Genomic DNA, 14,781 nt, shown 5'->3' on the forward strand with positions numbered 1-14,781 from the left:
CAAGATCTCTAAAAGAACAGAGCACAAGTTAAAAGGACTGAAGTCCAAGTTTTGCCAGTGAACCATTAGCGTTAGTAATAAGAAGAGCCAATCCCATTTCCTTCCCCTAATTTGCTGACTTGAAGGAAGATAAAACATCTTAAGACAGTTGTTTATTGAGTGTGTCTCCTGCATCCTGCCAAACATTCTAACCTTTCAAAGTGTTGCCATCCAGCTGATACTACAGCTGAGTATCCAAAGGGCCACCCCATTGTCTTCTTAGACCAGCTATCCCAAAGTGATGGGGAACATGGTGAGCCACACCATGAATTATGTGGGTTCTAGTCCTTTGCTGTATATAATTTGTTTGGTATAATATCAATTTTCTGGTCAGAAGCAATGCAGTGAGGAATACTAAGAACATGGAAATAAGGTATTTTGTAAGTCCACAAATGGTAGTTTTTTCAAAAGCATTATACACAGGAAAGGTAAATATATATCTAATTCTGCCCACTGGAAGGATCTCCCATAAGCACTGTACCTTAGGGCCACGCTTAAGTCTGCTTTTAGGTGGTGCCATGCTAGCATGCCCTGACAACATTTGTGACCAGGCCTGAACTGTGTCTTCCTTAGTCAAGCAGATAGCAAATGTCCTATGAGGCCAAAATTAAGAATGAGAGGAAGCATTTTAATAGGAATCTAAAGCTCAAGCAACTTATTTGTACATTTGGGACTTGTTAAAGCCTGGTGTTTCACATATTACATCTACTCTCAAGAGAGCACTATTTTGCATGACTGCCACATGGCTTCAAGGGTCAAGTGACTGGGTCATAGTTGATGTTTAGGCTTAAGTAAAAAAAATTACAACTTTTTCTTGGTAGTCAAACATTCAGTGTTTTCTTGGTCCATTATCAAACCAGAAGTTATTTTAAACAAGGAGAAAGAACAGCTATCTTTAAAAAAGGTCTATCCTATAATTCACCTATAGTAGTGGTGATGAACCTATGACACATATATTATTTGTTTTTCCTTCAGGACAAAAGATGATAATGCATGACTTGTTATTTCTAAGCTAAAGCCTCAGAATTTAGGTTTAATTGCTGTGTTGGTGTGTTGTAACAAATAAGTGGGTTTTGGGTTACAGTTTGGGCACTTATCTTTAAAAGGTTTGCCATCACTGACTTATTAGGTCTTTCCAGGGCTTCATACAGAATTCTTATTTGTTATAGATATTTTAAAAGTTGTTGGATCCCCTGGCACAAAGGACTCAAGGGTCATTGGAGTAGGCATGCAGTTTGGACAGTTTGGACCTGAGGAGATTTCTGTTATCCTAGGTCCCACTCAAAATCAGAAATCCAATTAGACGCTTTGCTTCTTTCCATAGGATAGAAAAGGACTATATGCATCAACTTCTTCTTTACCTTCAGAGATATATCTTTACCATGTCCCCAGAACAGAGGCCACAATCACTGAGGTAGAAGGCTCCTGAGCTTTTGTGAAGCGGATTTCTCACTCTCTGGTTATTTTCTATTTCCTGCTCATTATAACCAGTCAACATGATGTCATCACTGCAAAAGACTTAAATAATATCTTGAGGAGTGGAGAAGTGATCGGTGTCTTTGATTTGATTATGATGAAGTTTGGACAGTTGATAAGACGAGATAGGATAGCAAAGGTGCATTGCTGGCTCTGCCAGGTGAATCTTTTCATTGAATCCTTTCAGTCCATCCTTTAAAGCCTTTGTAATAACACTATTCTCTACAATCTCTTCAAAAATTCTGTTTTGGTTTTAGCTCATTATTTGTGCAGGTATAAAATCTGGGCCTGTTTCCTGACTTTTTCTATCATAAAAGTCCTCACTATAGGAGATCCACGCCATGTTGGAACTGAGGACTCTGGGAAGCCAAGCAAGCACCTCCTCTCCCTGGTAAGCGGTGGTGGTCTGGCCAACTGCAGCCCTTCCAGGGGGAGAACCAGCAGCAGCTCCTGAGATCCGTGCCATGTTGGAACTGAGGACGCTGTGAAAACAAATGACCATCCTGCCTCCCTGCTTAGCAATAGTGAACCTACTGCTACATGGCCTAGAGTCAAATATCCCACTTCCCCTATCCTCCTTCTCCCCTCCCCCACATTAGCAAATGGGAACCAGAAATCTGAGCATCTCCTGGGAGGTTGATCATAGCAAATAAGGGGGACTTCCTTCTACCATTTCTTTGAAGGCAAATATTTTTATTACTGTTTTGCACTTTTCTGATTAATGGTAATGCTCTATTCAATATTCTGTTTTGATAAGTTCTATAGTGTTCTATATTTCACCTCATTTTGATATATGTGATTGAAAGGACAACTATTATAAAGATAACAAAATATACTGTGATACCTATTACTGTTATCCTGGTAACCTGCTGTGAAGTTCTGTACCAATTTCACTATACGATCTTAGTTGGCTTTATTCTGACTTGTTCATTGTATACTTTCAAAATAAAATTTAAAAAAAAGTCTTCACTATAATTCTGGGATTGTACCATTTTTCTGAAGATGAACATTTCAACTCTGCATATCAGAAGTAGGAAAATAATTATGAGTTGGATTCAGCTATCCATCAAGCCCACTGTGAGTTGAGCTCAAGCCAAAGCTTCACGTATTCTTTGACTTCTTAAAGGCCAACTCTTGATGTTGCACATGGATGATTTGAGTTTATAGGAATCTGCACAAGTTCAGAGCTAATGAGCCATAATTCTCCCAATTCTGATTACTTCCCCTCCCATGAATGTACCATCACACTGTTCAGTGGAGACACAGGTACATCTAGAGAAGGATAACCAAAAGATTTACAGTTTTGTTTGTTGCAATTGATCCACATTCTTCTCTGGGAGGCTGAGCCTCCCTTTAATTCAAATGATTCTGTGTTTATGAACTGGACTAAGTCTGGGAAAAAGTTGAGGATTCAGGATTGGCTGTTGTGGATCTGAGTCAGACTTCTTTATTCCAGACTTAATAGAATTTTTGTGTATACAAATCAAATAAAACTTCAGCAGACTCCATTTCTTTCACTCTTAGTCATAGAAGAATAAATTAGCCAACACCAAATTTCAAATCATTCTGATGATCACTTTAGTTCTGCTGTCCATTGTACTAGCTATGTTTTCTTTGTTCGTGGCCGCTAAGACAGATGAGTTATGTGCTGCCTGTCACTCCGTGTCCCACTCTCCCCAGTGAACAGAGAAAAGTTAGTTTATGGCAGGATCAGTGCTTCACAGAGAATGGCTACCACAGACCTCTGCGAGGATGCTAGCATTTGCTTCAGTAAGGCAATTCTTAAAGCTCCAATGATGGGCTTGTCTTCTGAAGCCTCCCAGGTTATAATTATTGGGTGGCTGAACAGTTCTTACACAATGAATTCACTCTAGCACGTTAAATCCTTATCTTTTGAATGTCTTCTATTTATAGTAATATGAATGGATTATGAAAGAGGTGGTTTTCAGGTACTTGACAGAAAAACAAAGAGTTTCATAGTTTGACTATGTATACAGAATTTTGTGTACTATAGGATCAAGTTTAACGATACAAATGGAAGTAATAAAATGATGGGTTTGTGATGGCTAATTTTATGCCTCGACCTGTCTGAGCTGAGCAATGCCCAGATAACTGCTAAAACATTATCTCTGGATGTGTCCATGAGGATGTGCCAAAAAAATATAAGTTAACTGAGTAGAGAACATTATCCCCCTCATCAGTGAAAGTGAATATTATCCAATTCTTCGAGGGTCTAAATAGAACAAAAAAGTGGAAGAAAGAGGAAATTCTTTCTCTTCTTGAGCTGAAACACCTTCTTTTGCCCTTGGACACTGGAGCTCAAGGTTCTCAGGCTTTGGACTGAAACTCAAACTACTGGCTTGCCAGGTTCTCAGACCTTCTATCTGGGACTGAATTACATCACTACTTTCTTGGTTTTCCAGCTTAGGACTGACATATTTTGGTTTCCAAGTTCTGTGAACCAATTCCATAAGCATCACCTCTTATACACAGCTCTCTGTATGAATATCCTACTGTTTCTGTTTTTTTTTTTTTGGAGAATTCTAATGTAGGATTTTAAAAGAAATAATTCAATATTGATAAAAGATGAACTACAGAAGGTTGGTGATAGAAAAGGGAAAAGGGATTTAGTTTAGTGGCATAAGTGCCTGCCTGGCAAACACAAGATCATGGGTTCGATCCCCACTGCCTGCAGAGAGAGAGAGAGAGAGAGAGAGAGAGAGAGAGAGAGAGAGAGAGAGAGAGAATGACTGGCTGGAAACAAGAAGGGACTCTGAAAGTAAAACGGAAAGATTTGAGAACAGGTAATCTACATGACATAAAAGAAAGCGGTATACCAAAATTATTTTGAAGTCCATTTGGAGGTTGATAATTTGGAAGCATTAATAAGGAAGATGAAGAAGCCATAGAAAGGAACAGGGAAGGTAACAGTTTGATGGGTAGGTGGAAAAAGATGTGATGAGGTCCTGGAAAATTCTAAAATACAGTGGGTTGATGATGCAAAGATGATTAGCATGTCATAATGTGGCAATTTGGCTAGCTTGATCTATATTCCTAGAATCCTCTGTCCTCTATTTTTCCACTTAGGTTCAGCCATGAGAGAGTGACTTGTGTGACCTAGAGTACAGAGATGAAGCAGCCGATGTTTTGTGGTCCACACACACTGTCATTCATGTTGGTTCTCCCATGAGTGTGAGGCAGTGGCAGCCCATGACTGCTCCTCATTAGCAGGACCCTTCTTCAGTTTCTGCAGCTTTTGGAGCAGGTGTGTATTTAGTTCCAAGATAAAGGGCCTCAGATTGTGTGAATATCTTGGACGTCAAGTCTGAGGCTTTTAGCCCATCCTTCTGGACTCTAGCTCATGCTCTTGAGTTCTAGCTTGTTCTCAATTACATCCACGTTCAATCCATCTTCTCTTCTCTACTGCCTACCCTCTATTATAGTTCCTTTATTCTACCAATCAAAATTTGAAGTTGAAGAAACACACACACACACACACACACACACACACACGCTTTTCCTCTGTAATTGCATTTTGGCAATTTAAAAAATGAAACAAATAGAACAGAGCAGTTTAGGGCACTGATTCCCAACATTTTAAAATCCACTTCTTATTTGGATAAGTATAGCATTTCTCCTCTTCTTTCCTTTGCCAACAGCTATGGTAGACTCTTCTTACAGAAGCATATCCTTACAATATGTTAAACATATATGCCAACTTCTCAGAATGAGCCACACCATCATGTAATACTAACATGCACTAATGAAATAAAATATAGAAAAAAAGAGTCATGCCCATTAGATTGAGGTATTTCTGGCTTGATACAGATTAAGGTTTATTACTTAGTTCGTACTGTTTAAAATGTTATTATTTTCATGTTTCAAACATAACATTAAGTTATAATATTGTCTATGTTTTACAATTAAAACACATGTGCTGCCACTATTCTTAAATGTATACTGGTCTCTGCTGTGCACCTCTTCGTCATTCCTTTGAAGAATAATGATTGCAGATGAAGTTTCCTCATCCTGTTTGTAGCTAGAAAGTCAAAAGAGACCATAATTCACTCTCTGACACCCAGAACAAACCAGGTAATCTACATAATTATACTTTTTTTAAAAAAAGAAAACCATCAAGGAAATGAGAGCACAATGAAATATAAAGTGAGCCAAACTTCAGAGAGAGAGAGAGAGAGAGAGAGAGAGAGAGAGAGAGAGTCCTTTGTAGCAGTACGGACTACACAGTGGGCTCTCCCTTGACTGATGTGGAAGGGAGGAAGAATCCAGCATATTTGATGATGAAAATCAGCCTGACTTAAAAGAATTTTAGTGACTGATTAAATAGGACTGTGGGGGCTGATGTGACAGATTAGAATCCAAAGAAGCTGCAAGTTCAGAGCTAAACCATATTACCTCACAGTCATTTCCCACTGATACTCACTAGCTCCTGAGACAGGTGCACAGAAACAGGGCAGTGAAGAAGACAGCAAAGAAAGTCCCAGCGGCACATTAGTTTTTCAGGTAAGAATTTGTAGAAGGGCAAAAATGTCAGCACTCTAGGTCTTCACTAAAGACCTGGGGGGAATAGGTGAGGGCAGAAGAAAGATATCCAGTTAAGACTTGAAAAAGAAGACCTCCATCGGGGCAGAAAAGCTAATCAGACCTCTAAGATAATATCAGCTTATATGAAAAATCCTGATCTCATCTTGGAAATAATTGAGGCCAGTGGTAAATTAAATCAAACCAAACCTGTTAACAAAGCCCAAAACCAGCTCAACTGTAGATCATATGGACTCAGTCCCAACCCTAGTGCCCTGATAGAAGATATGTATCTATTTCTGGAGGAAAATATTTAATTCATTATCTACTGTACTTGTACATAAATGTCTGCCACACAGTCAACAATACAACACATACACAGAGGCAAGAAAATGTGACTGCTGTTACTGAATACTCAGTGGGTTTGGAAATTAGCTTTAGCTACAGACTGGATACTGCTGCTTCATGAATTCAACCTAAAACTACAAGGCAAAATAGAGATTACAAGCAAAACGTATACTGTTGTAGGATCATTTTGACATAATTAACATTGCTCAAATCACAAATGATGTTAGGCTGCTTTTTACACTTTCTATGTTTCCTTCATTATTAGATCTGTATTGTCATTTTTATTATACTTTGCACTTTATAACAAAAACCTTGAGGCCAGGGATTTAGCTCAGTGGCATAAGCATGCCTGGCAAGCGTGAGGTCATGAGTTCGATCTCCAGTACCAAAACAAGAACAACAACAAAAACTGAGGAGGGGGGAAAAAAACCCCTTGGACTTTGCTTTCTCCTGTTAAATAAGTGTCTACATAAAGTCCTCCATCTTGCCTCTAAGAAGACAAAGTGTAAAATATTTGCTATGAAGCCCTCTGCAGTGATTATAAGCCTCTGATGTACACACAGTTTTTGAGACATCTGCTGCTGTGCATTTTTTTAAATTGAATTTATATTTATTTATTTTGAGACAGGGTCTTCACTATTGACATGAGTTCAAACTAGCCGTGAACTCATGTAGCTCATGCTGGCCTCAAACTCACAAATTTCTAAAGCTGTATTATATATGACTTCAAGCTGTATTATGTATGTTCCTTTCAAATGAAATCACTGGAAACCCTTTGAATTTATTTCTAAACTCACTTTGGATTCTAGGTTCCCTATATATACCTGTTTTCTCATTCCTATGTCCTTTTTACCCTCTATTACTCAGCAATGCTTATGTTCTTGCTATCCTGTCTGTTTTGTTGTTTGTTTTTGTTTTGTGTTCTTGAGACAGAGTCTTGCTGTGTAGTTCAGTCTGGCCTTGAACTCACTAGGTAGTTGAGGCTGGCTTCGAACTGGTCCTCTCAGCCTCCTGAGTGCTAGCCTTAAGGAAGTTAGCTCAGCAGCATAAGTGCCTGCTTTGCAAGCATATAGTCATGAGTTTGATCCCTGGTACTGATAGAAAAAGTTCACTACCATTTGGCAGTGTTTTGTTTTGGAAAGCACACTCTCCCTGCTAGTTTTATGAATCACTTAGAGAAGGTAGAGGGGAATTTGGAATGGGAGTTGAAAGTTAATTTAGTCCTGAGGTTAAATAGTAATTGTATCTAGCATTAACTGAATACATCCTGGCATTGTTAAGGAAGCACTTTGTGTTATAACCCCCTTGTCTGCAGTTTTAGCTACCCACGATCAAGTAGGAACCAAAAACACTAAATGGAAAATTTCAGAAATAAACAATTTTTAAATTTTAAATAACTTTTATTGCAGTACATTATAATGGTTTTATTAGCTCTTGTTAATCTCTTATTGCGCCAAATTTATAAATTAAACTTTATCATACGTATGTATATGAGAAGACTACAGGGTTAAGCATCATCTGTGTTTCAGGCATCCACTGGAGGTCTTGGAATGCCTACCCCATGAATAAAATTACTATACATATTTTCTCATTTAATATGAGAATCTGTTTAAATAGGTGCTATCCATCCACCTCATTTCATGGAAGTTTACAGAGCGAACTGTCAGAGATCACGTAAGTGATGTTAAGGGTTTATAATATTTAACTCGGTAATGAACAGCAGAACCAATGCTTGCAGATATTTGTTAAAAGGAACAAAGGTAGATTAGATAATCGGAGAAGAGGAGGTCAAAGGCAGAGGAGTTGGCTTGGCAAGACAGCTGCGTGGGGGAGGACAGGACCACCAGGTGACAAAACCGTGGAGGTTCCAGATCGCACAACAGAAGGGAGCTTTCCCATTCCCAAACACTTTAATTACCACATTTTGGTTCAGAGCGTCAGGACAAGCGCGAGAGTGTTTGTGAAAGTCAGAACACATTTTATAACGCTGAGAAATGAAGGGAAGTAGGCGGGACAAATCCGAGGGGTGAACAGGACCTGGGAAATCCGTCCTGGCCTGGTGCAGAGAACATGTGGTCGCATACAATTCTAACATAGTACCATCACAAGACAGAATTACAACAAATGTACCTCTTTCCATTAGCCACCCACTCACAGACTCCTGTGTATACTAGCAGGGTCCAGAATTTAAACACAACTATAACCTTGTCAGTGTTCTGCGGTGGACATCCCTGAGCAATTTGAGAGACTACATAATAATTTAAATCATAGTGAGCAGAGCACTTGTGAAGGCTGGGAATGGCTCTGACTGCTTTTCCTACAACCACCCCCCACCCCCCGGCCATTCTGTCAGCCAAAGGCCGTGTCAGGAAGCATCCAGGAGAGCGCTGCCACCCGCAGGGACGCGTCCTGTCAACTTTGCAATTGAGTCCCCTCCTGCGGTTGGTAGCTGCTGCTATTGCTTTAAATAGGCAATGGATTTCGATGCGGGAGGGAGAGGAAAAGGAACTGGGCAGCTTTGATAACTGCCCGGCAGCCTTCCTTCCCCAAGCGCGTGCTCGACTGGGGAAGCGCCCGCGGCGGCCACAGCCCAGGCTGGCGCCCCCTGTTTTCGGGGCGCCCCCTTCTCGGGAACCCCCCAACCCCCGCGTCTGCAGCTCGGCCGCCCCGGCTTTGTCTCGAGCGTCGCGCTCGGGCGAGCGCTCGCTCCCTACATTTCCCCTTGTGCAGTCTGTAACCCGAGCTCCCATTTCCTGGTGGATTCTCTTAAAGAGGCAGCGGTCAAGAAGCAGAACAAAGGCTATTGTTTTATTTCCTCCTTCGGATTCCACGTCTTTCCCGGAATGCCCCTTCCTAGGTCATTATGCTGGTTGCATCTGCGCTTAGGGAAGCAACAACAACGACAAATATGTAAAAGCCTTCGTGCATTTTAATGCACCTAAGAGACGGAGCTAGCAGAGGGAGGAGTGGAATAAAATCTGTTTTGCGGTTTTCGCGGCCGCCGCGTAACGTTTTTTTCAAAGGTGTCTTCCTCCGGCCGGGTGAGCCCCAGCTCCGCCCGCGAGGGGTCGCGGCGGGGCGCGGGCGCTGGAGGGGCGACCCCTGGGGGTGGCGGGCCCCGCGCGTCCCGGTTTCCTCCGCCCGCCCCTCCCCCGCCGGCTTTTATTTCCCCGATGCCGGGCTGTAACCCGAGCTTTTATTTCCTGGTGGCTCCTTTAAGAGGCAGAGCTCAGTGCTGGGAATTCACGTCAGTTTCAGCACTGAAACTCTCAAGATCAATGAGCAAAGAGCTTTCTCAGTTCTGCCTTTCAGTTTCTCTCTTCCGGGAAGGAAAACGTTCGAGGGAGAGCAGGAGCGCGGCGGGAGGGCGGGGGGCGGGCGCGCCGGAACGGGTGGGAGGAGAGACGCGAGGCCGGCCGCTGCGCCCTGGTCGCCGCGCCGCGACCCGCAGACCCCGCCGCCGCGCTCGGCCCGGCTCCCACGCCCCCGCGCCCCGAGCCCCGCGCCGCCCACCCCCGCGGCGGCCGCCCCGGAGAATTGCTGCAAGAAACTTCTTAAACGACCGCGTCCGGCAGCCCGTGGAGCGTTTCTGGGTTGGGGAGAGGAAAGGAAAGTGGAAAAAAACTGAGAACTTCCTGATCCCTCTTGCTGTGAAGCATGTCTGAGACTCCTGCTCAGTGTAGCATTAAGGTAAAGATCTGCTCCTCTCCCTCTCGGTGGTCTGGAAGCTGGAGCCGCACCGGCGGGGCAGTCGTGCCGGGCTCTTCTCGGAGTGGGCTGTTTGGTGCCTTTGCTCTGCTCGCAGAGGATTATTTGGGGCGCGAGTGGAGGAGACGCAGCTCGCGACGGCGGCTGTACCCTTTAGCGTAACCTTGCTGCTCCCCCCGCCCCCCGCTGAGCCCGGGGGTCGGCTCCTCGGCCCCCACCCCACCCCCTTTCTTTTGACAATGAAATGCCCGTCACAATTGGCTAGAAGGAACCAGGGACACTCCTGTAATTAGTACGCTTAAAAAAAGAAACCCAAACCAAAAAACAAAACCTGCTCCCCATTCCTACACCTAACATGTGACTGAAATGTAACTTTTATTTCCAAGCGGTGGTCTCCTTAGAAAAAAAGTTCTCCAGCCCCTTACGGGGAATGGCATCCTTTTCTTTTCCTTTTTTTTTTTTTTTTTAAAGAATCTCGGATTTGATCACTCAGGGGACCCCCCCCATCCCATTGTAGTTTTATTTGCAGTTGGAGAGACAGTCTTGGTGTCAGTTTTTCCTGGCTATTGCACGATGAATTTTTTTTAAACTAAGGTGAATAAAGTTGCTGAATAGCTATTTGACTTCAATGCATATGAAAGTTGAGCAGTCTCAAAGTAGAAAACTCCTGTGATGCAGGGAGGAAAAGTGACCAGGCAATATGACCTTCTCTGTTTGACAGTGCATAGAGGGTATCTTGGAGCAGCAGTCTGCTCACTGACCATGTTTTGCAGTATTGTAAGTGCAGGCTGGATATTTCTGAGCACAGTACAGTTTTTGGTTTCCCAATACATGCAGAGATAGTTATTGTAAAGTTTGCCACCATTGGGCGGCGGGATGATTTGTGCATCTTCCACAATTATTTTCTCATCCATGCATTTACCTTGCACTTATGTCACGTTCCCTCAGGACCTAGTCGAAGTTTCTGCTTGCATGAGAGGCTGAAGTTTGCTTTTGCTTTGGCCTGTGTAGTATGTGTTCCTTGGATGGACCCTGCAGAAACAAGGGACATAGAACCTGTTTTCCTTCTCTTTGGGGGGTTAGAAAAGCTATCCTGTTTTAACACTTTTTTCAAGTAGGACGCATGTAGGAGAAAGGCAGTGTTTTATCGTACCTGCTTACTAGATTTTCATAATTAGAATCAGATCTTAATGTTTCTTATCGGGAAAGATGGTTATAGGGTTTGAAGTAAGGCCAAGGTAAATTAAAAAGGTGGGTAGGATTTCTTTGTGTTTGCCTTGTAAAACTGGCCGGTGGAACTTCTGGGCTTCTGAATTTGTATCTGTCCAGGGGTAAATATGAGGAGAATGCCGCACTTAGGAACTTAGGACACATTGATAATTTAAACCAATTCTTTTTGTGTATGATATGGATTAGATTCAGTATGGAGTTCAGGAAAATTCTGTGGTACAGATAATCTAATTTATTTGACACTTCGTAACAAAAACAGGTAACAAAATAATAGGATATTAAATCAGTAATTTATATTTCGCTTGATAGCAATAAATCCAACATTAGGAAAATCTGGACCAAATGCAGCACAATAACTTAAGGGTGAAAACAGCAAACAGCAATCCGTTCTTGTGACTTCTCATACCCCTCTACCGCAGCCCAGTGCTCTGATGGGCTGATGGTTGTGTGCTGTAGGCAGAATTGCTACTGAGTGATCTGTTTCATTGTACTCAAGTGGAAGAATACAGCAGCTCCTTTCTTTACGCCAATAATCATAACCAATCACAAACCCAAACAAGACACTTTCTTAAATGTGACATAAGAATCATTATGTATAATTTGCATATCATCATTTTCTTACTGCTTACACACTCAATCTTGGCTTTTCTTTGTATGTATTTGTGTGTGTGTATGTGTGTGTGTATGGAACACATGGCCCTGCTGATGCTAGGCACACACTTTACCTACTGAGTTCTATCCCAGCTCCTCAGTTCTTTTTGGATGGCTCTTCTCATTTCTATACATTTCTGTGTATAGAATTAAAATAGATCTATTATTTCTCATCAGTCGTCAAAGTAGCTCTTTTATTTTGGATTGTTCTTATGAACCAGTATGTGAATGTTTACTTGGACTCTGCGTGTGTGTGTGTGGGGGTGTGGTGTTTAGATGCACGTATGTGAAGAATATTTTTCCATGAAGTTTGTTAAATTTGTGATGTTCCAATAATAAGCATAGAAGATCAAGGACCTGGATTACTCCTGGTCATCTGAAAATGCTCGGGCGACATGTTCTGTGTTTCTTTTAGTCCTTGGGATGTGGCTTGTGGGATGTCAGTAACCCACAAGCAAGTAGCTTGCTTCTAGGATTGCTTCTGGAGTCTGGTAAGCAGTAAACTTTTTTGTGGAGTGGAGATGATTGTCAGTATCTCAGGGATGAGCTGGTGAAACTGCTGCATTAGTGACACAGGATGCTCTCTGCGTTGCGGAGAAAGTTGTCTCACTCTCCTCCACTCCTGAAACCTTCCTGGAACCTTCTCTACTCCCTCTCCTGCCCTATAGCCAGCTGGTCAGTGGGTAGTAAATTCTTCAGCTGCTGGTGAGGAGTCCACAGCAGCCCAGCCAGAGGCTGTGGCAGGGGGAAGTAGTTTGTTTACTTCGGAGTAGTGTCTGTTCTGCTAAAAAAAAGAGTAGTGTCTGATTTGGGTGGGATTTGTAAGGTAAAAGCTTCTGGTTGGTCAATCAGTGAAACCTTTGTAAGGATCACTTTTGTGCTGGTAATTGATAGCAAATGCCTGATGAGGATTTTTGTATTTCTTTTGCAGTTTATAAGCATCTTTCTCTCACCCAGAGGTTATGATCACATACTTACTTTTTACTGAGGAACAGTGTTGACCAGCCCAAGGTCACCCAGGCTGACTGACCCTGAGCCTTGTTAATTCTCTGCACTGAGCCACTTTATGTGTGGTGCCCTCTCTCATAATGAAAGTTTAAACGCTTCACTTCCTGATCATCTGGGGCTAGTTGAATATAAGACAGGATCCAGTCTATTTATAAAAAGTTAAATGTTTTCTTTTTTTTTTCAGAGGATTGTGCTGGTTGCAGGCAGAAGGAAGAGGCTGTCTTTCCCAGCATCAGTGTTTGCCTTCCAGTTACCTGTTTTGTTTTAAATTCAGCCAAGTTGCAGCAGAAAGTGGTTATGGCCCAACTGACACAGTCCTTTGCAAGGCTTGACACCATGCTTTTGTTGGCCAGGGTGATCCAGAATACAAAAACTAGTTGCACAATGTCGCTGGCCCCATCTTTCCCTACCCACCTTATCGGCTGGCTTTCTTAGCAGAATGAAATGTTTTGAAAGAAGTCTTGTTACTAACTGGAAGACTGTCTAGCTCTGGCCTGCTGGATTCCCAGCTCTTGGGGTTTAATGATGTTATCTTGGTGTCCTAGTACCTTGCTTGGCAGCTGGCACAGACACGTTTCTGTCACGTGAGCTATGGAGGAGGTGAATGGCCTTTCTTTGGAGTGACTTAACACCTTCATCTCTTGGCTTAAATGAAGCATGTAATAGGGCCATCCCCTTCCTCAGTTAGCTTTCTGTGGCTATCTGTGCAAAAATTCTCAATAGTAGAATAATAGTGTGTTAGTGTTTTGCTAACATTCCCAAAGGCTGCTTTCATATCTAAGTAAGCAAAAAAGAATTGAATAGGAGATAGAACAAAGGAATGTAAGGAGTTCTATAAAAAGTAGTTTAGTGGGACTGGGGATTTAGCTCAGCGGCATAAGTGCCTGCCTTGCAAGCAGGCAGTCCTGAGTTCGATCCCTGGTACCGATAAAAACGAAAAAGACCAAAAAAAAAAAAAAAAAAAAAAGTAATTTAGTATTAGGTTCCTCAGTTCCCCCAGTTTCTCTGACAGTAGCATCAGAGAACTCTCACGCAATCAGAGTCAAGAGATCTTAGAGATCCTATGGGCAAACCTCTTGCTTTAATAGACAGGATTCCAAAGGCTCAAGTGGTATTGTGCTTATTCCTCCCATTAGCCCATGGGAGGAAACTGAGGCAGGTTTGGAGGAACACAGGCCTACAGGATCTCAGACCACCATCCCACATTCTCTGGGTTCATAATGCAACTATAAAAGGCCAAAGAAATTTGATACAATAGGCATCACTCTCTCAGGCACTTCCTAGTGTGGTCGTTTTAATCCCAAGCCAGCTGGTCTCAGGGCATGGAGATGTGTGCCAAGGAAGGTGTGTGTGGGAGCCTTGGGCTGCCAGTGTCTCGTCAAGGGTGAGAGGAGGAAGGAGTGGGAGGCATAGGGATGAGGGAAGAAGGACCTGGTCGGCTGGTATTTGTACCACAGTTTGTAGCAATTATCATTTTTATTATTTGTGTGTGCATGTATGGAGGGAGTGAAGAGCTTGGCAATTCTGCTTTGGTACCTGATGTCTGATCCCCTTGGCGGAATCCTTGAGTGGGCTATGACTCTTTTATCCTGGCTCAGCCAAACCTATTTATACCTTCACTTATGTGTAGTAAGCTCCTTGTTTATAACAGCAAAAGCTGTGGCTGTGGCAGCTGGTCCTACAGAAGTCGCTGTGGAAAGTGTCCTTCTTAGGATAGGTAAGGCAAGGGGGAAGATACCCCAAACTTGAACACCAGAAACAGAAGAACTAAGATTCTGTAGC

At 42.6% G+C, this 14,781-nt stretch overlaps 1 protein-coding gene across 6 annotated transcripts in view; it reads left to right on the plus strand.

Annotated features, from left to right (window-relative positions):
* The first annotated feature begins 9,652 nt into the window (after positions 1-9,652).
* Positions 9,653-14,781, plus strand: part of Etv6 (ETS variant transcription factor 6) — a 214,068-nt gene continuing 208,939 nt past the window's right edge. For 4 of the 6 annotated variants that reach the window (XM_013153143.2, XM_013153145.2, XM_003470309.4 and 1 more), the window contains exon 1: positions 9,685-10,092. Coding sequence is in view for 3 of the 6 variants with exons in the window: in XM_003470309.4 (XP_003470357.2) it covers positions 10,060-10,092 (33 nt within the window). In the remaining 3 variants the exon portion in view is untranslated. Of the gene's footprint in view, positions 10,093-14,781 lie in introns of all 6 variants that reach the window. The other 2 variants (XM_063238241.1, XM_013153148.2) reach the window with 2 other exon arrangements.

This window comes from Cavia porcellus, unplaced genomic scaffold, assembly GCF_034190915.1.
Source record: "Cavia porcellus strain 051 isolate PalLab524CR breed Dunkin Hartley unplaced genomic scaffold, mCavPor4.1 scaffold_27, whole genome shotgun sequence".
NCBI classification, from domain to species: Eukaryota; Metazoa; Chordata; class Mammalia; order Rodentia; family Caviidae; genus Cavia; species Cavia porcellus.